Below are 23,821 nucleotides of genomic sequence, written 5' to 3'. Positions count from 1 at the left end.
TCCCCCCAGCCCCGTGCTGGGGCTCTGCCCGCGGGTGACCACCGAGGCCCTGGATTCACCAGGCTGGGGGGGCTCTGGCTGTGTGGCGCTGGCATCAGCTGGGGTGGAGGGATGTTGGAATGATCCCAACAGTCAGGAGCTGGTTTCATACCAGTTTCCTGGCTCAGGCAGCTGATCAGAGATGGTCTTGGCCTGGCTGGAGCAGTGGCCATGCAGGCACCTCTGGGGGGCTGCATTATTTCCCAGTCCCTTTGCACTCCGTGGCAAAGGATGAATCGTCCGTCCTGGGATAGATGGGTGGAACGTGGTGTCGGGCTGGTGTCAGCCTCACCAGGCTGAAACCACAGGGACATCATGGAGCAGATCAAAACATTAAATCTTTAAAGCCATATGTTCGATGTGTCGCATCACAAGGGCTTTCCAGCCCTGCTGATAACCATCAGCTGCACGTTATCTGGGCTTCCTCGCCCCTACATTTCTGACAAGCTGATAAACTTTGAGCTGGATGAGAACCAAGTGTGCCACGTTGGTGATGTCTGGCGTGGGGCTGGAATAGCCTGCCCGGGGGCTGATGACGGAGCAGGACCTGCTGTTCCAGAGGATTCTCAGCACCTCTGCTCCAGGTCCTGTGTCCAGGGGTGGTGGGCTCCCGGTGCTGCAGTGATCCTGCCAGGCAGCCACCGTGGCCAGCGGGAGCAGATAAATACCAGAGAGCTTTAGCGTTTCAGGAGTGGGATGCCTCGCTTCACTTAGCATTTTAATCTCTTCCAGCACTAGGTTGGAATAAGCACTTTTTTAGTGTGTGGTGATTTATTTTGTTAAAAACCAAGAGCATTATTCATAATTACGCAGTTTTATGAGAGTATCCATAGCAGTGTTCTTCCTGTGGTTGGCTGTGGGAGCTGGAATAATATTTAAACAAGAGCCCTGGGGAAAGGACACGCTCACATTCGGCGCAGGGCTCAGCCGATTGAACTGGTGTATAATTACCTCTATTCAGCACCACTGCTCCAGTTATCAGCCGGCGTCAGGGGGAAGGCCGGCGCTCCAAAATGACACAGCTTGTTAGAGAACATCAAACTTTTTTTAATACAGTTAATGATCCTGGGCTATAAATAGCCTGTTCCTGGTGACTGGCACTGAGGGTTTGTGCTGAGCTCCGCGGTGCTGCAGTTTGTTGGGTTTTCTTCCCTCCTCCCACGGTTACTGGAGGTCCTTCCACCCAAATGCTTTACGGACTGGGTAAATAGACCCTTTCTGGGTTGGGAGGTGAAGGTCCTGCCAAGCAGGAGTTTTCCTGAGGTTGTGTAGGAGGCGGGAGTCCAGCAGCTTCATCCTCATGGTCCTTTGGACTCTTGCCCCCCACCGTGGACCAGGATGGGGATGGCTCTTCTGGGGCTCCCCACCTCTCCCATGCCACTGAAGAATCCTCTGGGAATGGCCAAGTCACAGTTTTTGGCAAGACAGGCAGGTTTTGTATATGCTGTGCCCCAGAAGTTTCCTTTGTCCTCTCTCCAGTTAACTGGGCTACAGTCCTGCATGGACTTCAGGTTCCTGCAGGAGAGTTTGGAGATGGGACTCTCTGCCTTTGGTGGCAGCTGCAGCCCAAGACCTTGAAACAAGAAGGACTTGGTCCGAAGGAGCCCTTGTCCTGGCAGCGCCCTGCTCTGACCCAGTAAATCCCTGAGCAAGTTCAAATCTGCTGAGGGGAATTGTCTGCAGGAAGCCTGGCCAGAGCATTTCTCTGTGCTCGGGCTGCGTCACGAGCAGTTCCTGCTCCCCGGGAGTGCACAGGTCCCTGTAGGTTGCTTTACCCTTTACAAAACGGGATTTGAACCAGCCAAGAAGTCCGAGAGTGGCACGTGAAAGCTGGGAGTGCCACAGACACGCTGAGCCAGTCGCTGGAGGCAGCGTGTGAGGCTGGGACGGGACATCAGGCTGAGCTCTAGAGGGTTTCTAGTCAGCAACACTGCGGAGCTGTCCCGGCAAGATAATGCCCAAACGCTGCGCTGGCTGCTGAACTTCAGCAGTGACGGAGCGGCCGCGGTGAGGCTCTGCCACGGCTTTGTTCTGCCTGCCTGCAGGGACCACGGGAAAAGGTCATCGCACACACGCTGCTCCTCCGCGGAGAGCTCTTTGTGTGCTCGGAAAGCGGGGCAGCAAAGGGGACTCTGATGGAATTCTCCCCCCATGCCTTCCCCGTGCCAGGCTCAGCTCCGCAGCTGCTCCGTGCTGGATCCGTGGCCTTGGCTGGTTTGGTGTGGCTGGGGATGGAGCCGGAGGCCCGGGCACCGTGAGAACACCCCGGGGAATGCTCAGGGTGTGTAATTAGTTCCCCGTTCCCTCTGCCTGTGACTGCTGCTCCTGGCGCTTTTGTTTTTAAGGATAAAGATTTCCGCGTTTTCCCCGATGGTTTGAGCAAAGGTTGAGCGTGGGGGGGGGAATCCATAAAACAATGTCACCAAACCACGGGGAGGAGAGGGAAGCTTTAATAAAGCTTTGCTGGGCCTGTGCACCTGGGAATCGGGCTGGGATGGATTGGAGCAGGAAGGAGGCGCTGGAGAAGGTCACCTCTGAAGGCGGCAGATGACAGAGCAGCGTGGCTGCGCCTCTGGGGGAGCTTTGGCAGGAACCCGTCCGTGCCCTGGGTGTGTGTCCGTCCCACCCTCCAGCAGGTGATTCCCTGGCATCCTGGGGCTGGCCGGAGCTGAGGAAGGTGCTCGTGCTTGGGTGGGACAGGGATAGATGAAAGGGAGAAAATTTCAAGGGAGCCATTCGCAGCAGGGAGTGACTCGGCTGTAGCTGTCACAAAAAGTGAGAAGACAGCGGTGAGGCACTCAGTGAAAACAAATCATGGATTTTGGATGGCTCAGCAGAGAAAGTCCCTCTCTTCTTACCTTATCCGTCTGCGCCTGATCTGCAAAAGTGGCTGCAAAGGAAGGGAAGCACCTGCTGTACCTGAGGAGCGTCGGGAAGCCTATTTTAGATGTGATACTTTAAAATTTAGATGTCATTATTAGCAAAGGGCTCTGGGTTTTGTGCTTGTCTCAGCCTTGTTTTCTGTCTCCTTTCCCGGCAGATCCCTTTTACAGAGCTGCTCTGCTCTGTGTGGTCCCTATTAAAAGTTTCCTTTCCCAGGGTGATTCTGCTCCTTTGTTGCATCTGGTTCTTGCACACTTTATACTATCAAACAGCAAAACTGCTTTTATTGATGCAGCAAAGAACAATGGGATTTCTCCAACAGTGCTCCCAAAATAACACTCATTGCTTTTTTTAATATTGCTGGCTTCCAGCAGTGGAAAAAAAATGATTAAGATCTGCTAGGTTTACTCTGGTCACTTCAATGGGAGATTGGTAATATCAACAAACGACTCCATAAACGGATTATCTGCTGTGCGCTGGCAGGGCTGAGGCACTGTGCTGCTGCCCTGCCCGTGCTCCTTGGGTGAGACAGGCAGCAGGGAGAGCAGAAACATCCCCAGTTTCCCGGAGGGTTGGGCAGAGCTGCGGGTGCTGGGCTCGTGGAGATGTTGGGATAAGCGTGTCTGCCATATAAAAACCAGCTATGCCGTATTAAAAACGTGATATATGCATTTTAACGGCTGCTGTCAGCCTTGGCCCCTGGACGTATGTAAAATCTGATCACTCCTGACTATCTGGAGCTATTACTGTGGAAGCAAATCTGTTTGCCCTGTTTCTGGGGAGGAGTGTGGAGCTTGGAATGAATGCTGGGGCCGGGAGCATCCCTGGTGTTAGTGAGGAGACACTGGGATGCTGCGAGGCAGTGGATGGGGGTCTGAGCAACCTGCTCTAGTGGAGGTGTTCCTGCCCGTGGCAGGAGGCTGGAATGGGAAAAGCTTCGAGGTCCTTCCCAACCCATTCTGTGATTCTGTGGTACCTCACTTCACCTGTGGTCCTGGACAAAAGTCAGATATCAAGCTGACATTAAAAAGGGTGTTTTCCCCCAGCTCATGTACTTCTATCAGAGCTTTCCTGGGAACACTCACCCAAGCAGTTTCAACTTCCTTCCTTGTTCCCATGCACAGGGGGGAAAGCTGGGTCAGCATTTGCGGGGATGTTTGAAGCTATATCTCACACCCTCGGTGGTGGTGGGAGCTGGTTTCCAGGAATAGCTGAGCAAATACTTTGCTCTTTACATGTGTATCCAGAGGAACAACTGGTGCGTGCATTCAAAGCATCTGTCCTGGCCAGGCTCTCTCCCTCACAGCAGTCTGCATTGTTTGCTTAGGCAAATCCTGATACGGTGCGTGAGCAGCGGGGATGGAGTCCTGGCCAAGGATATTAATAATGTCCAGGAATGTTGTGTGCTGCCTGAAGTTTTAGCCTGGAGGGGTCATACTGCACAGCTAAAGGGGATTAGCTTAACCTGAGGCTAAGCTGCTCATTTTTGCTGGTATTTCCCTTGACCCTAGTCAATTATTTCAATTCCTTGAATAGTATTTTTGTTGTTTGGTGCCTGGTTTGTTATTCCTTTGCATTGTGATAAATGGAGCGAGCAGGGCAGCAGAGGGTCCGTGCTCTCCTTCCCAGGCAGGGCTGGCAGTGCCTTGGGATGCAGCCCGGGGAGGGTGAGATCCGTGCAGGCTGCAGAGCTGCAGGAAAGCGTGTCGGCGGGTTGTGGGTGCAGCAGCAGCGTTTCACCTGGGCGGGGAATGCAAATCCAGCAGCTAAAGCACAGTGAGGAGAGACATGAATGAGGGTGGGGGGCTTTCTGCACTCCGTGGGGGAGTACACCTGTAGAATGTGCCCTCATGTCCTCGTTCACCTGAGCATTTGGCTTGGTGGCTCCTGCAGTGCTTCCCCACAGCGGTGCCAGGGCTGTGCCAGTCTCCCACTGGCAGCTCCAGTGGGGAGGGAAGGAGTGTCTCTGCCTGGGGACTGCAGTGACAGCTGCCAGCAGTGTCACCAGCTCCCCTCCTGGAGCCTGGGCTGGAGCCTTGGCCTCTCACCTGCCCATTTATCTTGGCTGGTGCTCGCGTGTTAATGAGAGAACGACACCTGCACGCTCCCAGCAAAGTGCCCTTCACTCCGCCTCCCATCCTCTGCAGTGTGCAGGGAGGACTCTGTAACCTCTGCTGGCAGCCTGGAGCCCAGGGCTGCGTGTGTTTTGGGGGGGCTCTGTCCCCCCAGCCCTGAGCTGTCTCTCTGCTGCTGCTGCTGCTGCTGCAGGATGCAGGTAGGCAGGAGTCACCTTGAGCGCGGCCGTTCAGCTGCCGGAAACGTTTTCCCCCTGCAAAGTCAGTTCTGGAGATGCATCGTTTCTCTGGGGGCACCTCTGGCAGCTGCTGCACCCCGGAATCCACCGTGGGGGGGTTGCATTTCGGCAGCACAAACGGGGAAGGTTCTGGGCTTGGCAGGTGCTTGGAGGGGAGCAGCAGCAGGGGCAGGTTTTGGCCTCGTTCCTCCGCCACGGAGCTGCCTCGTGCTTCTCCTCCACTTGCTGAAATCAAGCAGAAATCCCTGTCGGTGCAATCCCTTTCCGTCTGGGGGGAGGGATGGGCTGCAGGGACACAGCAGCTCAGGAGGCAGCGGGGCAGGAGTGAGCCCTGGCCCTGTCACCAGCCAGGGGACTGATTCCCAGTGCCTTTTGGTGGCAGGTGTTCTGTGGCAGAGCCTGAAACTGGACCATTGCTGAGCTGTGGCACAAATGGGCCTGGGTGGGGGCAAGCTGGGGGTCTGCCCCTCCCAGCCTCCCCATGTAAGGCACCCACAGCTGCCCCATTGCAGGTGGGCACACACTGTCCCCCCTCTTTGTCACAGGAAAGACAACTTTGAGCTCTCGGTTGCAGAAGAGACAGCTCTGGGAAAGAATACTTGCACTTTTTAAATAACCTATTTCTATAATTGAAGGATTTCAGATTTCTTTTGTAGGAGCAAGCGCCTGCTTAAACATGGAGACAAATACAACCAATAATATGTACTTGAAATTTAATGCAGGCTAATTCATTTTGGCACAGTCCCAGATATGCTGATTAAATGGCCTGTGAAGTGCTACAATATCTTGATAATGTACATTCCACATTTGATTATATAATCAATTATGTTGCACCTAATAACATTTAAAATTAGTGGAAAAACTGTGAGCAGATTGTATCAGGTGCAGAGCGGGTCTTGGGCAGCTTTAAAAGAACTTCTGCCAGCATACACTGCGAAGGAGCAGGCGTAGATGGATCTTCAAATACTATTCTTCAGGAAACCAGAGACTTGATAAAATTTCTGTTAATTTAGTGACTTGTTTTGGAATAAAATAAGCTGTCTGCTGCTCCCCTGGTTTGCTGCTGGGAAAGGGACTAATATTTTCTATCAAGAGATGACCTTGCACCACGTGTTTACAAGAGCCCTGGTGATGTTGGCAGTAATTCTGCGGTGGCTTTAGCCCCTGGGCCAGACCTGTGGGGCTTTTCCTGCACCCACCAGTGGGAACCAGAGCTCCCCTTCGCTGGCTCTTCCCTGCCTGGGGAGCCTGAGTGTTCATTGCTGGGGACAGCCAGTTCCTCCATCATAGGAGACATTTTATTGTGCTGCGGATTCCAGCTGCGGGCACTCACTGCTCCAGAGGGATTCCCCACCTGGGTGATGACTGTGATGAGTAGGGAGCCCGGAGCTGGCACCCTGGAGCAGCCAGGATCATTTGGGAAAGTCATTGTCATTCCATTTTTGGAAAAGTGAGTGTTTTTTGGGTGACTGGCAATGGCAGGTTAGGGGGAATTTGGCCTGGGTTTTATGGCCCTCCAGTAGAAGAGGGTTGATGGGAAACAAATGTGTTATGGCCCCAGACAAGCTGTTACTCCATTTTTTGTCCTGTTTAAAGCAGCACTATCAACCAGTTGGAATATAGGCTTGGAGTATCGCAGGGAGTAATCTAATTAGTATGAAGTCAATTCACTAGTTCCTTTTGTATCTCGTGATTAAATAAGTGGGAAAATGGCTTGAAAATTAGGTGCTAGAACAACCCAATTACATTTCTGTAGCTTTTTGTATTCAATTTCATAAACAATTTTGCTCTTCGCTGGTTAATCAGTGAATGCCTTTTTCCAGTTTGAAAAGCACTTTTGAAATTATAATGCAATTAAATTGTGTGTGGATGTTCTGGCATAGCGAGCGTGAGGGCTGGGGGCCTGGCAGCCAGCCACGCTCTACCTTGACAGTAATGAGTTCCTGAGCTGGCAGCTTGCTGGTGTCATTCATAATATTGTCCACGCTGGGATGCAGCGAGAGGCAGGCTGCTGGGATGCTGTGAGAGGCTCTGCTCGCTCCCAGCCGGGGCGGCCGGGACGCGGTGCCGGATCCCGGGCAGAGCCGCCGCCTCGGCGCTGGCAGGGGCTCAGCCAGCACATCACACGTGCCAGCACTCACTGGAGTTCATCACGGAGCTGTAGAGCAGCTGCCTGTGTGCTTTGGGCTTTGCCTTTTATTTCCCCTCTTTTTCTCTTTTCCTTCCAAACGAGGCTTTGCAAGAGTGGAGGTTGGCGAGGGATGTAGGGGGGGATTAAGTGTTTTCCTGGGGACACGTAGGAGAACGCCTCAGTGTCCTGTTACCAGAGAATCACAGGATGGTTTGGGATGGAAGGGGCCTTAAAGCTCATCCAGTGAGAGTGTCTCAGCGCTTGCTTTTTGTGCAGTGTTAGTCTTGTGTCCAGCCTGCTCGGGGTGAGTGGGAGCTCAGGTCATCCTCCTGGGGAAGGGTGACCAAGCCTGCGGGATCCCGGGATTTACGGCCCTGCAGCACGAGGGGAGAGGCAGAAAGCTGTGTTAAGAGAAAAAGAAATAGTGTTGGAAATAATGACTTGCTTGGCAGGTTTTAACAAGTTCAGTAATGGTATTAGGTGCCCTTGGCTCAAGATAGTAACCTCCTCTTAAATGATCATTACCTGGCTAATAAAGAGCTCCGAGCGGGTCATTACAGCTTAATTTAGACGTAGCATCCTGTTTGGTTTGCACAGCGTGGCCATCCCTCAAGTTGTTGAATCTATTGCCTGGCTAGGGGGTTGGGATATGGGGTTGCTTGGGTTTTCACATGGGGACTCTCCCCCAGCCGTCCAGGACACGGGTGACCCTTCCCAGCCTCGGCTGGGGAGGAGGAGCTGGTCTCAGCACGGAGTGACCACGGGCAGGCAGGAGGATGTGCAGGGGCGAGGGTCCAGCCTCATGCCCCCCACACTGTCCCAGCCTCTGCTCCCTCCTGGTGAGCCCTTGCGCTTCTCTCGCCCCATAAGCGGCAAATAATTACCACAGCCAACCCCCACACATTATTAATATTTGGAAGACATCTCTTTGATAAGCCCGTCTTTTCGGCCAATTTCCTATTTCTTCGGAAAGCAAAGCATCTTTCCTCCCAATTTCGTAAATCTGTTGTTAAAGGGAAGAAAAGGAAATGGAAAAAAAGAATTCCCCCCCCTCCAAAGCCTGACACCAGGCTGGGTTCTGCGCCGCCTTTGTCAGCCCTGGATGGAATTATGCATCATGAATAAAAACTGCTGTCAACATGCATTGGGTTCGAAACATTAGAGCATATGGTATGTGATTATCTGTATTGTCAAATGCAATAAAGTGAATTTGGATATAATAAAAAACGTAATATTTTAGAAATTTGGTAATAAACTGTGGAAGAATTGACAGGCAGAGAGTATCTGATGCCTGTGGGCAAACAGATAAAGATGGCAGGACGTGGCACTCGGTGGCTGAGGCAGCATCAGGGGCTTGGTTTTCTGTCGGGAGCCTGAGTGGGCTGACGGGCACCCAGGGTGGTGGCCTTTGTCCCTGCCTGGCTGCCAAAATCTGGAGCTCTCACTAATGAATAGACAGAAGCACAAGGTTCCCGTTCTGGTTGTAGGTGGATTAATTGGATTTTATGAATACTTGGGGTGTTCTTCTCTGATAGCAAAAAGAAACCTGTTGGAGTCTGCTGTATTCTCCCACCCAGCAGCATTCCCAGCATTTCCAGACTGTTGACTCCTTATGAAGCTGGGAAATCTGTACCTGAGTAACAGTGAGAGCAGCGAAGGGCTGTGAGGGTGGGGCTGCCCCCAAATACTGAGGAAAGAGAAAGAGGTGGAGGTAATTTTCTCCTGAGTATCTCCCATTCCAGCCTGATGCTTTAATTCCTGAGCTGCTGACAAATCTGTGCCCGTTGAGATGTGGATGTCCTCAACAGAGGGAAGCTGAACTGGGAACAAACTTCAGGGCCTCCTGTGTAGAAAATTCTGGTGGAAAGGTGCAGATCTATCACACGTACCTGCAATTTTTCTTAGGTCACCGCTAATGCCTCTAAATGATCTGTGAGCACATTAATCGTTTCTGTTAATTAACAATATGATAAAAGTGGCATTTAGTAAGCTCTGCGTAGTGTGCGTCTCAGTCATTATGTACTCAGTGCTTTGGTTTGATTTCAGAGCGTTAATAAAATAAAATTTTAATGAAGATTTGTTGTTATGAAAAATTTATTACCAGCTCAGGTGCTGCTGACACGAGCATGGTCTGTGACATGCACCGGGGTCCCTGGGTGCTCCTGCCACTGCCGGGGCTTTGCCTGGGACCCCATCCCAGCCCTGACTGGTGCCCTTGGAACCTGGAAACCCTTGCTCAGCATGGCTCATTTGAGAGGGGGACAAGTCCCTGTAGTCTTCATCCTCCCCTCAGGAAAATCCCTCCCCGGAGGCGGTTTGGGTGGATTTTGCCCTGTTCGGGAGGACAGCTGCCACGTGGCTGCTCACCCCAAGGTGTGTTTGCCCGTTTCTGGGCAGTTCTCACTTTGGAAATGCCAGGCAGCCCGTGGCAGGATGGAGCGAGGAGCCTGAACCTTGCAGCCTTCCCAGACAAAAGCAGAGGAGGATGGTGCTGGTGCCCTTTGTCCAGCTGTGCGCTGACCGCCGCTCTCCCGCCACGCCTCAGAGCGGGGCTGGGCTCGCTTACCTGCTCATTTAATTTTGAGAATTCACTCTCCTGTCCTGGAGAATATTCTGACACTTCAAATAGCTGCCTGTGTGTGCCAGGAGAACCTGTGTTCCATACCCGAGGTGTACGTTAACACGCAGTGGATGTGCGGGCACACCGTGTCTTGGTGGGTGTCGGTCCCAGCAGCAGGGCTGGAGAGCACATGCTACAGTTAAATGAGGATATTTTCCAGCCTGGACCTCAGGTTTTAACCTCCTCCTTCCCCTTCCATCTGCTGGTGCATCCCTCTCCTGGTGGTAGCCACAGGGATGAGGTGAGATCCTGTTCACCTTGGAGCAGGTGGTCACCGAACCCCTCCGTGGAGATCAGGAGGTGAAATCTGAGATGCGTGTCTCAGATTATGGCTGTGTTCTCTGAGCGTGCAGAGTTGCTCCTTTGGAAACCAGAACCTCTCTTCCCGTGTGTTTGCAGCACAGGAAATTGGAATAATAGGAAATAACAGCTTTTGTCAGCTTTCATCCTGGACAGTTTTTGGCTCTAACAAGCTGAGTTGCAGTTTGAAAATTTGGAGGAAGGGACAAGGAAGTGAGGGGGGAAGGAATGTGGGATGCAGACCACAGGGAATATTTAAGTGATTTCTCCAAAGACACAACATGAGGAGGTGGCAAAGTCAGGGCTGAGTTTTCAAGTCCTGGCTGTTGGGTTCTGGGGCTGAGGGATGAATGGCTCTTCCCTGACACAGGATTAAACCCCCAGATCCCCATTCCCAGACTCTGGGAGTAAGGACTTGTTGTGCCTTCACAGACAGGAGTTAAAAACATCCATGGTTCACTGTCTGGGTGATTAAAATGTCCTGTCCTCTCTGCTCGCTGTGCTCTGTTCATCCACAAAGACAGGACTTGGTGACGGGGATCACAGGGCTTGGTTTGACATCCCCCTCTCCACCCCCACTGCAAGTTTATTACTATTATTATTATTTTTATTTTTATAAGGCGACTTGGCAGGCTGGGAGCTTACTAAGGAACTTTTTCCTCTCTGATTACAAGGGATGTGTGAATAAAGTAGAACAGTATTGATTCACACCAATCTATGCATCGACTGTGTGGGAGCCACTTGCAATTCCCAGCAGCACCGGAAAGCTTTGCAACAGGGAGAAATATGACCAGGCAAGTTGAGAAAATAAATTAAACTAGTGTCAACTTTTCTTGTTTCTTCCCTCATTATTAATGGATGGAATGGGGCTCGTTTATCAAGAAGAGGAAAAATTAATTGACACGGGCTTTAATGTTATTATGCCTTGCTTGTCTGGTCACATTTCTTCATTTTTAATTTTTTTTTCTTTCTTACTTTTGAAAGGCATTTTATTACCTTTCACAGGACCAGCTGCCAAAAGTATGGGTATAAACAGGAAAGCAGGTGCATAAATAATACCCCAGCAGGACTGGACTTCCCTGCGTGTCAGAGCTTGAGTAGCTCAGATGTGAGGAGCGGAGCAGACACGGGTCAGGTCCAGAGCCCTGACACGCAGGGGGAGCATTGCCTGAGCTGATGTTTCCTCCTGATGCTGCTGGGAGCTGCAGAGGGTGTCAGGCTGGATTTGCCCATCTGTCAGCACAGCTCCATGGGCAGCTGCCAGAGCCAGGGGGGCCGGGGACCCCAGGGACTCAGCCCAGCACTGAGTGGGTGGGAGTCAGGAGCAGGATGGTTCTGTGGAGCTCTCTGTGTGGGGGGAGGACTGATCCTGCACTGATGGGTGACTGTGGGGTGTTCCTGCACTGACTGACAGGTGACTGTGGGGTGTTCCTGCACTGACAGGTGACTGTGGGGTGATCCTGCACTGACAGGTGACTGTGGGGTGTTCCTGCACTGACTGACAGGTGACTGTGGGGTGATCCTGCACTGACAGGTGACTGTGGGGTGATCCTGCACTGACGGGTGACTGTGGGGTGATCCTGCACTGATGGGTGACTGTGGGGTGATCCTGCACTGACAGGTGACTGTGGGGTGATCCTGCACTGACTGACAGGTGACTGTGGGGTGTTCCTGCACTGACAGGTGACTGTGGGGTGATCCTGCACTGACAGGTGACTGTGGGGTGATCCTGCACTGACAGGTGACTGTGGGGTGTTCCTGCACTGACTGACAGGTGACTGTGGGGTGTTCCTGCACTGACAGGTGACTGTGGGGTGATCCTGCACTGACAGGTGACTGTGGGGTGATCCTGCACTGACTGACAGGTGACTGTGGGGTGATCCTGCACTGACAGGTGACTGTGGGGTGTTCCTGCACTGACTGACAGGTGACTGTGGGGTGATCCTGCACTGACGGGTGACTGTGGGGTGATCCTGCACTGACTGACAGGTGACTGTGGGGTGTTCCTGCACTGACAGGTGACTGTGGGGTGATCCTGCACTGACAGGTGACTGTGGGGTGATCCTGCACTGACGGGTGACTGTGGGGTGATCCTGCACTGACGGGTGACTGTGGGGTGTTCCTGCACTGACAGGTGACTGTGGGGTGATCCTGCACTGACAGGTGACTGTGGGGTGATCCTGCACTGACAGGTGACTGTGGGGTGATCCTGCACTGACAGGTGACTGTGGGGTGATCCTGCACTGACTGACAGGTGACTGTGGGGTGATCCTGCACTGACTGACAGGTGACTGTGGGGTGTTCCTGCACTGACAGGTGACTGTGGGGTGATCCTGCACTGACAGGTGACTGTGGGGTGATCCTGCACTGACTGACAGGTGACTGTGGGGTGATCCTGCACTGACAGGTGACTGTGGGGTGATCCTGCACTGATGGGTGACTGTGGGGTGACCCTGCACTGACAGGTGACTGTAGGGTGATCCTGCACTGATGGGTGACTGTGGGGTGTTCCTGCACTGACAGGTGACTGTGGGGTGTTCCTGCACTGACAGGTGACTGTGGGGTGATCCTGCACTGACTGACAGGTGACTGTGGGGTGATCCTGCACTGACAGGTGACTGTGGGGTGATCCTGCACTGACGGGTGACTGTGGGGTGATCCTGCACTGACTGACAGGTGACTGTGGGGTGATTCTTGCTGAGCAGCAGGAGCCAGGTTTAAGCAGAGCCGTGTTGGTGTGACAGGGGCTGTGTAAATCTCCTCCTTTGTCCTCTCCCTGCTCTTGTCTCCTGCCCTTGTTCTTTGGGATTGCTGTGCAGGACAAAAGAGCCTTGGTGATCCCCTGGTTCGCAGAATATCTTCAGGAGCTCTCTGGTTGCTGCAAGTGCAGGACAAGGCTGTCCCTGCTGCAGGGACCCTCAGTCTCCCCCACAGTGTGGGCACAGCTCGGGCAGAGGCAGCACAGCAGATGAGATTGAGTGACTTGCTCCGCATCATCAAGTGACCTCCGGACAGCTTGGGACTTCAAACCGGCTCGAGCTGCAGTGCCTTCACCCAGCAGAGCATCTTTCAGGTGGCTGGAGAGCCCCTGGGAGCTGTGCCTGCCTGGTGAGCTGGGTTTGGCTCAGGCAGCAGGAGCTGATGGAGGTGCTGGTACCTGAGGCTGGGTCCTGCTCTGCCCATCAGAGCCCTCCAGGGTTAACCCCAGCATTAGCCCGGGTTTAACCTCTGTGGCGTGGGCTGCAATCACCTTGTTTTGCTTGTTGTGAGGCGAGCAGAGGTTGGACAGCGAGACCTTTACCCGGGTAAGCCGCTTTTGTGTAATTGTGCCAGCAGTGACGTCCTCAGTGTGCAGCCACAGCTGTGACACGGATCACTGTGCAGCCAGGCCTGGGGCTGTGGGAGTGCTGCTGCCAGCCAGGGAAAGGAGATGGAGTTCATAGCCGTGGTGCCGTCATCTCAGCTATATTTTACCAAGTTTGACGTAAAAACTCTCAAGTGATGACAGAAGCGTGAAATGTAGTTGGTTAGAGTGTGAAAAAAACCAAAGCACAGAACACGGGAGCCCTGACATTTGGTGTCTTCAGTCTGGCTTCTTAATAGTATTTATGGCTTCTGACTGTTCTTCTACAGTATTCTAATATTTTTATAGTTTCAGTCCTTTTGTCTGAACAATGTTTGTCTTATTTCTGGAATACCGTGGCAGAACATGCTGAGCTGACTCTGTGGAGCCACCTTCCCACAGGCCTGGGCAGCTTTGGTGGCTGAACAAGGCTTGGGATCAAAGGAGGTTTTTCACAGAATCCCAGAGTCATTGGGGTTGGGAAAGACCTCCAGGGTCACTGAATACAGCCTGTGCCTGATGCTCACCTTGTCCCCAGCCCAGAGCACTGAGTGCCACATCCAGGCCTTCCTTGGACACCTGCAGGGATGGAGACTCCAAACCGCCCTGGGCAGCCCCTTCCAACCCTTTCCATGAAGAAATTCTTCCTGAATTCTTCTCCTTTCTGGTGTCACGTTGTGGTGCAGGATGTGTCCTGCACCATTGGATGGGTGTCGGGGCTGGCATCGTTTTGGTGCCTGTTGGTGCCCCCTAACCAGCAGGTGAATGGAGTGGGCTGACTCCCTTCTCAGCAGATGAATGGAGTGGAATAACTCCTCATTCCCAGTGGATACCAGAGGAGGGTTTTTCACCTAAAGGTCGTGGATACATGTCTCAGCTTCCTTTAGTGCTGGTGCTTGGCTCAGAGCCTCTCGTTTGGGGCATCTGTTTGCCTCTTACTTTATTTTTCTCCCTCTTCTTTGTCTTTTCTTTTACAGAAAAGATTATTCAAATGAATATTCAGTTTTATTCATTTGAATAAAAAACCCAACCATTTGACTCTGTTAAATGCTTATCTCTTAAATAGAGCTTGTTAGCTTCCAATAATAGCTTCATTCAGAAGGATGCAGTATAATTTCATTTTAAAACGTGTGCTCCTTGACAACCGGAATCCTATTTCTGTCACCGTTTTCAACAGCCGCCTTTGTTTTGGGTTAATCTTTTCCATACACTTCCCGAGAACCATTTTTTTGTTGACTCTTAGTACCTCTCAGAAGAAATAATTGTCTATTTAGCCCAGGAAGGTTTCTGAGAGTTTTGGTAATTTAAATATGAGCGTGTATTCATTATGGGAACTAATAAGACCGTGCGTGCGGGGGGATCTTTGTGTGGGTGCAGTTGTTAAAAGTTGGAATCTGATAGCCAAAAAGTGAAGCAGGAAAAGAATCACAGAATGCCTTGGGTTGGATGGAGCCATAAGCTGCCCATTCCATCCCCAACCATGGGCAGGGACACTTTCCACCACCCCAGGGTGCTCCAAGCCCCATCCAGCCTGGCCTGGGACACTTCCAGGGATGCAGGCACAGCCACAGCTGCTCTGGGCACCCTGTGCCAGGGCCTGCCCACCCTCCCAGGGAGGAATTTTGGTGCCTGCGTGCCTGCAGGTGGAAATGCTCTGGTTGCTCCCACTGGGTTTGAGGTGCTGGGCATTGCAGAGGTCTCGACCCCTGGTTTTGCTCTCCTTTTCCTCTCCAGGCCAGCCTGACCAAGTGCCACAGATCTTCCAGAAACCTGCAAACGCCTGTTAACACCTACGGATTGTTATTTTATTGTTACAAAATCTGGAAATGCAGAAAGCTGGGTGGCCATCTGATTTAATCAGACAAATAATTTCTTGATAAACCTGTGCTTAAGCCATATGGAGTGGGATGAAAATGGGGAATTTGTTCAGACACGTAATGACTGCAGCAGCTTCCTCGTGGTGTTCGAATATTAGGGCTAATCTCCTAAATTCCCTCTCCCCTCCATCCTGGCACCAAGACCTGACACGAGTTGAAAGAGAAATCCTCAACTGCAGCACTCGCTAATGAGCTGTTAATGATGAAGATGTTGGTGGTGCTCAAACAATTAATGACTTGTAGCCCCAGCCCGGCCATCTCATCGCTCGGCCCGGCCACACTTTGCTCCCAGCTCTGGGATTCCTGGGATGCCAGATTGAGGCAGTTAACCACAAAAATCTCAGGTTTAACTGCAGGTCTGTTTGAGGTAGATTTAAATGGGGTAATTTAGAAGGCAAATGAAAGACGTGAGTTATGGAAAAAAAATTCAAGCTGGTGCCTGCTCTAAGTGCGGAGCAGAGCGGTGCTGTGAGCCTGCTGTGCTGTGCTGTGCCTTGGAGGAGGGCTGGAACCCGTTCCTGGTGATCTTCCCCCAGTGAGAGGGTCTGAAGTGGAAAGGGAGCATTCCCCATGGGCACAGGTACCCAAAGAGCTGCCGGCAGCTGCTCAGACCTCACCTGGAAATGCCCTTCTCAGCCAGAGGTGAGGCTGGGGCTGTCCCTGCTCCAGCACGTGTGGCTCAGCCTCGTGCAGTTCTCCAGCAGTTTCCAGTTCGGGGGATGGAGTTCATCCTCTTACTGGATTCTTCAGGTTTCATTAGCATAATTGGTGTGGATGTTGACTCGTGGAGCCTTCTCCAACACACGACTTCGGGGTTTTTCTCATTAGCCCGAGGTGGTGTGGTTGAGGCAGGAGCAGGGAGCGCGGTGTGTAGCTGTGGTGGGCTGCCAGATTCCTTCGGTGCAGCCCCAGCCGAGCAGGCAGTGTACAGCCACAGGCAGGCAGCAGGCATCAAACAGCCTCAACCAGCCCAAATCCTCGGCCCTTTGAAGCGGCAGTGGAGAAGAGAGGAGCTATTAGATCAGAGGCCTTGAATGGAATGGGTTCCTGGAGGCCTCAGGATGTCCTGATGAGGTATTAGAGGAAGTAATTCAGGAAGAAAGGGACAAATAACCACCTCCGGAGCAGGGCTGACCCGGCACGCTGCAGAGCACACGGAAACGCAAAGTGCCGCTCTGTGTTTGGGAAGCTTTGGGGTTTTTCTCCTTGCCAGGGGTAAATGAGGAATCATCCTCTGTCTTCCCAGGTTTTTATGGTTTTTGGGTCGTGTAATGAGTCAGCTCTAATGGAGAAGTCCCGTGGAATTAAACGAGAGATGAAATCAATATGGTTCCATAGAAATATAATTGGGTTTTGTAGAGATTGCTCTTAAAAACCTATAAGGTGTAAAAGAAAATACGGCCTTATTGTAGTTTCCGAGCCATCATGTAACTGGGGTGTAACTATCCATTAAATTCTGCAGGATGGATCAAAAAATCCATAAGGAGGTTTTAATTCTCCATTAAATCCTATGGAAGAGCTGGGACAGAACCGTATTAATTTTCCCTGAGACAATGCTTCTTCCCTCCATTAGGCTGCAATAAGCTCAGGAGCAGCTCCATAGGCAGCAGTTGTCGTCACACGTGCGCGTTGTTACGGAGGTTTTCCAAAGTCCCAATGGCTAAATAATGCTTTATGAAAATCAAATTGTTACACCTAACTAATGTTTTCCTTAACCCCCCCCCCCCTTTCCCTTTTTTGTATCTTTATTGAATAGGATTTGGCTTCGTAACTTTCGAGAACGAAGACGTGGTGGAAAAAGTCTGTGAGATTCATTTCCACGAAATCAATAATAAAATGGTGAGTGCTGGTGCTCCGCGCCGAGAGCTCTGACCCGGGTGTGCCCCGTGCCCAGGGATGGGGCACACCCCTCTGCGAGGGTGCTGAGCCTGCCCCAGCCCCTGCTCTGTCCCCCACAGGCTCAGGGCGGCTTCTGGTGTGAAGCCCCAGGGCTTGGGGAGGGTGTGAGTTCAGCTTCTCCAGCAGAGCACCCAGCTGAGGCTCCCCCTCAGTGCCAGGCAGGTCCCAGGTTGTGGGTTGCCCTGAGCCAGATGAAAAGGGGCGTTTGTATTTCAATTGCTGCGGTAACTTTGATATTTTCAGCTAAAATATTCTTTTTCCCTTTGTCAAAACATCCTTTGCTTCTCAAATGTGTATTCAGATATGCATTGTATACTGGTCTGATATGTGTTCACAGACTTTAAATTTAATAATAGAGCTTTTAGTGTGGATAAGATCAAAGCAATCTCCTTGGCATATGCTGGAGGCCCGATTCAATATTTGACTTGCTAATTTTTCCCAGGGCACTGAAATAATATTCCTCATGTTGTTCCTCCCTGCAATATGCATCCGAAATAAAAGTGAGGGTCCCCTTGGCCAAATGTGGGGTGGTGGGGCAGGGCTGGGGCAGTGCTCCTGGTCCTGTGGGAAGTCTCTTGCTCCACTTCAGATGGATGCAGTGGACTTGGCCTCTGCCTGTCCCGTTGCCCCCAGCCCCTCCTGCACTGGGGTCTCCTGCCTGTCCCCACAGAGCCTCACCTGAGTGCCTGTGGGGTGGGGAGAGCCTCATTCCCTTTATAGTTTCTAAATGCTGTTAATCCGCCTTTAAAACAGAAGAGCAGAACAAACCCCAACCAGCCCCACACACCAGACCCAAGGACAAATTAGAAATGCTCGGGATGTAAATTTAGGGATTGGCAGGTGGGAGGGAAGAGCTCCCCTCCAGGATTTTCCTGCCCACAGCAGGAGAGCACACTCCACAGGTTTGTTTATTCCCCACAAGAGGCTTTTCTCTGGAGCAGGGCTCAGGATTGTCCTGGGGGGAGCAGCAGGTGCTGGTGTGCCCCAGGCAGGGACAATGTTTCATCCCTGGATCTGCACCCATGAGCTGGAAAAGCCTCACCTGGCTCTTGGCATCTCCTGGGAGGGGAGGAATAGCGTAGAGCTCTTGGGGAGGATTTCTTCCCAGGTGGAAGGCTGCACAGGAAGGCAGCAGGGAGCACGGAGGATGGGACAGGGTGAAAACACTCAGGGAACATCACAAAGAGCAAGAGAAACCGTTTTGGGTGTTGGTGTTTGTTGCTGGGTAATTAGAGTATCCCCTTCCCACTCCTGGGCCCACTCAGTGCCCCCTCCAGGTGCCACCATCTCTGAGCGTTCTCTTCTCGTCACTCCCTCAGCAGGGATTCCGACAGCAGCCCATGAGCCAGGGGATGAGACATGATCCTGTCTTGGGACTGACTCACGGCCCTGCTGATGTGTCTGCAGCTGAACCCCGGCCCCTGCGGGGGCCAGGAGCCGTGTGTGCGTGTGCCAGGGAGCTGGGGGTGACACAGCGGGCCTGGGGCAGGGCTGGGGTCATGTCCCCCTGTGTCCCTGAGCCGCGCAGGGGACCGGCTCTCGCAGCCCCAGCCCGAGGCCGTGGGGTTTGCAGCGCCTCGGTGAGCTGGGACTGGGACACTGTCCTCATCCAGGGATGCCCCCATCCCTGTCCTCATCCCTGTCCCCATCCCTGCCCGCTTCCATGTCCCCATCCCTGTCCCCATCCCTGCTCTTATCCCTGTCCTCATCCTGCCCACATCCCTGTCCCATCCCTGCCCCTGTCCTCATCCTCACAAAATCCCTGTCCCCATCCCTGCCTGCTCCCCTGTCCCCATCCCTGTCCCCATCCCTGCCTGCTCCCCTGTCCCCATCCCTGTGTGTATCCCTGTCCCCATCCCTGTCCCCATCCCTGTCCCCATCCCTGCCTGCTCCCCTGTCCCCATCCCTGTCCCCATCCCTGCCTGCTCCCCTGTCCCCATCCCTATGTGTATCCCTGTCCCCATCCTGTCCCCATCCCTGTCCCTATCCCTGTCCCCATCCCTGTCCCCATCCCTGTCCCCATCCTGTCCCCATCCCTGTCCCCATCCCTGCCTGCTCCCCTGTCCCCATCCCTATGTGTATCCCTGTCCCCATCCTGTCCCCATCCCTGTCCCCATCCCTGTCCCCATCCCTGTCCCTATCCCTGTCCCCATCCCTGTCCCCATCCTGTCCCCATCCTGTCCCATCCCCAGCTCTGTGGGCTCGGGCTGGCCCTGAGCTGGCTCCCGCTCCTCTCCTGGACTCTGTGCTTTCCCCAAACCCGGGGCCAAGCAGAGGGCAGCGGGGTGGCTGCTCCCCAGCCTATTCCCGGCTCCAGCCTCCCTGCGGGCTATTTTTAGCTCATCCATTCTGCTTCTGTTGCCATCCGTAAAACTCAGAATGTCAAATGTAATACTAAACGAGCGGTAGGACAGTGAAAAGAAAATGCCAGCGAGGTATTTAACAAATGGAAGTTGGAATTTACGTGGGAGGCCAGAGATGCTCCAAACATTGCAGGGGGACAATAAACCCAAACGAGCTGTCCTGGGATTATTGTTCCTCTGACAGGAGCAGGCTGATTTGCAGAGAGGCGTCTGTTTTTCTAAAAAAAGTAAAAGTAGCTGGAAAGGAAACGTGATGGAGTAATTATTTTCCCTTAGATCCCACTGTGGTGGAGTCACTGACATCCTGGGTACAGAGAGGGGTGATGAGCTGGAGTCAAGGTCTCCTGTCAGGCTCTCGAGCAGCTGACAGAAATGTTGGGCTGCTCTAGAACAGGCTGGGACGCTGCCCAGCACCTGTGGCTCTTGCTCCCTCTCAGGGTGGGATTCTGCAGGTTTTGTGGGCCTTGGGCACGTGCAGGGATGGGGCAGGCACGGCTTCTCTGTGCCTGGGCCTGTTCCAGACCCTTTAACTCCAAGCCCCGGCCATTGATCAGGAATGTGGGAAATCGACAGACCCACGACTCAATGCATTTTTTAAAATCAGCTTAAAACCTCTCTGCTGCTGCCTGCTGTGGCCTGCCACGGTGTGAGTGACGCGCTGTCCCCAAGGTGATGGGAGCCCACCAGGCTGCAAATCACACGTTGCTGGCCCAACAAAGTCTCCTTGTCTTTGAGTGGCTCAATGGGGGTTTGTACATTGTGGACATTGCACGTTCTGCTTTCCTCAAAATAGCCCTGGTTTTCCCTGGAAAGCTGTTAACCAGGGGTTTGTGAGACATCCTGGGCTGAGAGCTGACAGCCTGGTTTGTTGTGCTGGGTATAAGAGGCTTTTCACTCGCAGCTCAGCCCTCCTGGGTTCCCGTGACTGAGACTGCTCCGCTTGACCCAGGAGTACCCCAGTGTAAGGTTAATTCTCCCAACTAGACTAAACAAAAATAGTGAATTTTAGTTTCCCTGCCTTTTTTTTTTTTTCTTTCCTTTTTTCCTTTTTGCCTCAGAGTTAAACCTTTCTTTGTTGGGCTGCTGGAAGTGTAGTACATCCTCGTACGAGGAGGTGGAAAAAATCTGGAAATTATTAAGATGCCCAGCGACGCTGAATTGAAAGTTTGAGTGAGGTCCAGATGTGTGTACAAAGCCCCTTATCAGGCAGCTCTCGGGGGCAATTCAGTATGGAGCTGAGCCCTGACTCATAAATCCATATCCGTTTCCTCTTGGAGAAGCCCCATTGCGTGTCCTGTCACGTGTGACATCCCTGCTGCCTCCAGGGTTTTTTCCCTTGAGGTAACTGTGGCTTTGGAATGGTTCTGGCCATCTCCATCCTCCCGTTCCCTGTAAGGGCAGGGCTGGATTCTGGCAGAAGAGCAGCCAGGCCCCTTTTCTTTCCTTTCTGCTTTTGCTGTTGATGGAGGGGCGCCACCCAAGCCTCCAGTGTTTCCACTGTTGTGGTGCTTCCCTCCTGTTCTGACGCTGTCCCAGTCTGCTGATGGGATGGTGCATGGGCAGCTTCCCAGAGCACCTCGCGGTGTGACACTGCTGCCTGGCAGTGTGACAGTCCCCTGGGGCTGAGCTGGCAGGGCTGGGCTCCCTCAGTCTCTTCCCCAGGACAGCAGAGCAGGGCCACGCTCCCAGTCCCGTATCCCACGTGTCATCCCTGCTGTGGAGAGAGTCTGGATAACAGAGAATCTTCCTGCCCTCCATATGGGGTATATTTGTTTACAGAGGCTTAGGAATTACTTTTCTTTCCTACTGGTGACTTTTCCTTCCCCTTTAATCCCGGTTTAAACCCTTCAGCAGCTCACTGCCGTTCGCTTTGTATCCCCGTGTGCTGTGGAAATCAGAAGTGGTGCCAGGCTCACAGAAAGCAGCGGTGGGCTGGGTTATGGTTGCAGAAGCTAATTACCAGGTTATTGTTTCTAACGGTGCTAATCCAAACTTCATTTCCCAGTTAATTGTCCGTCCATCCAGGCTGGATGGGTTTTATCATCCCGACTGCCTGGGGTGTAACCAATGCTGCCGCGACACCGGGAGCAGTGGCCCCCCCAAAGGATGTGGCTGTGAAATGAAGTGACAGGGCACACTCGTGGTGCTCCCCCCGTCATTCCACTGGAGGAATCTTCTGGGCAAACTCCTGTCAAATGACAAAGTTGGAGGCACAAAGGCTCAAACCTGTGGGTTCAGCCTGCAGCCCGTGCAGTGCTGGCTGCACCGCTGCACATCACCCTCCTGCTCAGAGAGTGCGCTGAGCCCTGGAGCCGCAGGAATGGGTTGGGATAACCCCAGTTAGCTTCAAACCAGCTGACTGGGGCAGCACCAGTGCCTAGGGGAGTGCAGGAGCTCTCTGCTGGGGGTGAGATTACAGTACCTGAGCAAGAAGCCGTGGAGAAGTGCTGTATTTCTCCTTTTTCCTTGGGAGAAAGAGGCTGGCTGGGGGTCCTGGTTGTCCCGCTGGCAGCAGGGCTGGGCTGCTGTCTCCCAGGGCATTGGTAGAATTGCCACGTGGTTCCAGTGGCGTTGAGCAACTTCCAAAGGCGGCAGGAGTAACTGAAAGTGAAAGAATGCAGATCCTTTATTAATAGGGTTTACAGAAATTTTCTGCTGGGTAGAAATATTGATTCTTTATTCCTATTTTAAAAGGAGCTTTTTGTAATGATCACTGGGAGTCGTTCTGTGTTATCGATTGCAGTGGAGCTGTGCTGGAGCCCTCCCTCCATTCATCCCGCTCTCACAAGTGCCAGGTTCCCTTTCAGGAACACAGAACTTCTTAAATCAGCACTTCTGTCATCTTCGGGGGGCTGCAGTGGGTGGTTAAAGAGACACACACGTTTGCTCTTTCCAGCGTGGTTACGCTGTTCTGGAAGTTCACCTTTGAGCGGGAGGAGGTGTGGGGAGGCAGAGGCTAAAAATAAACCTCCCCCCCCCCTTAAGTAGATCAGTTCTGCATTTGACATTTACATGGAATTCATTTGCATCTCATTTGTACGTGTTTCTGCTCAATAGGTAGAATGTAAGAAAGCACAACCTAAAGAAGTGATGTTTCCACCAGGGACGAGAGGAAGGGCACGTGGATTGCCGTACACCATGGACGCTTTTATGCTAGGGATGGGAATGTTGGGTAAGTGCCACAGCCACCACTCCAGAGCCCCTGCTGTCTCCCTCATCTCCAAACCCTTAAGCCACAGGGGTGAGCAAATCCCTGCACCTGTGTGGGTGCCAGGCTGAAAGTTTAGCAGGGGTGGAGTGAAGAAAATAATCCTGTCTGTGGTAAATGATTAACTCCCCCCACCCCAGCCCCGCCACCCCACCCCCCCCCCAGCCTGGAATATAAAAAATTTGCATTTAAATGGATGTTTTAAATAGGCTGTTTTACTCTTACTGGCAAAAATAGAATGATGAAAGATGCAGTGTGTTCATTCTGACTAAAAATGATCTCTCCCCTTTTTTAGAGGAATTGAGTCACACATTATTCCCCTTCTTTTAAAGGTAGCTTTGACAGTTCAGCACAGATAATTGAAAATCTTGCTGGTTCTTAAATGGCATGGATGGAGGAAGTGGGGGGGATACGTAACAGGACAGGTCGCAACAATAATTACAAGTTTCAAGGAGATGGAATGGTATTTTAGTCCTGAGTATTGTGTCCAGAAAATACTAATTAAATGGGATAAATGATATTTAATGGCAAATTCCTATTTGTGCGCGAGGTCTATTTAGTTATAATTGGCTCTCATTTGTTTCTGCCTAGATAATTCTTTCTAAATAATGTGACAACCCCAGAAACTCTGTCCTCCGCCAAAATGCTGCTTATCCATTGCCAGTGTTTTTTGTAAAACACCACATATTTTAAACTTTCTGCTCCCTTTGTATCCCCGGGCTTCCCCTCAGTTATCACCTCCTGTGTCCATGAAGCATTTGGGAATGGGAGGGCAATCCAGAGATGTCCCCAGGCAGCAGTGAGCCTTTCCCAGGCCAGTGGCCCCCTTTAGGATGCTTTGACT

At 52.4% G+C, this 23,821-nt stretch overlaps 1 protein-coding gene across 10 annotated transcripts in view; it reads left to right on the top strand.

The window, feature by feature from the left end:
- The window catches only part of MSI2 (musashi RNA binding protein 2), a 210,045-nt gene that overhangs the window by 140,311 nt on the left and 45,913 nt on the right, over positions 1–23,821 (top strand). For all 10 annotated transcript variants that reach the window (XM_066202004.1, XM_066201999.1, XM_066202000.1 and 7 more), the window contains exons 8-9: positions 17,264–17,346; positions 22,827–22,941. In XM_066202004.1, the coding sequence (XP_066058101.1) occupies positions 17,264–17,346; positions 22,827–22,941 (198 nt within the window). The remainder of the gene's footprint in view (positions 1–17,263; positions 17,347–22,826; positions 22,942–23,821) is intronic.

This window comes from Chamaea fasciata, unplaced genomic scaffold (genome assembly GCF_029207755.1).
Source record: "Chamaea fasciata isolate MVZ Bird 193981 ecotype frontalis unplaced genomic scaffold, bChaFas1.0.hap1 SCAF_21, whole genome shotgun sequence".
NCBI classification, from domain to species: domain Eukaryota; kingdom Metazoa; phylum Chordata; class Aves; order Passeriformes; family Sylviidae; genus Chamaea; species Chamaea fasciata.
Note: the sequence above shows the minus strand (reverse complement) of the source record. Positions and strands in the feature narration are given on the sequence as shown.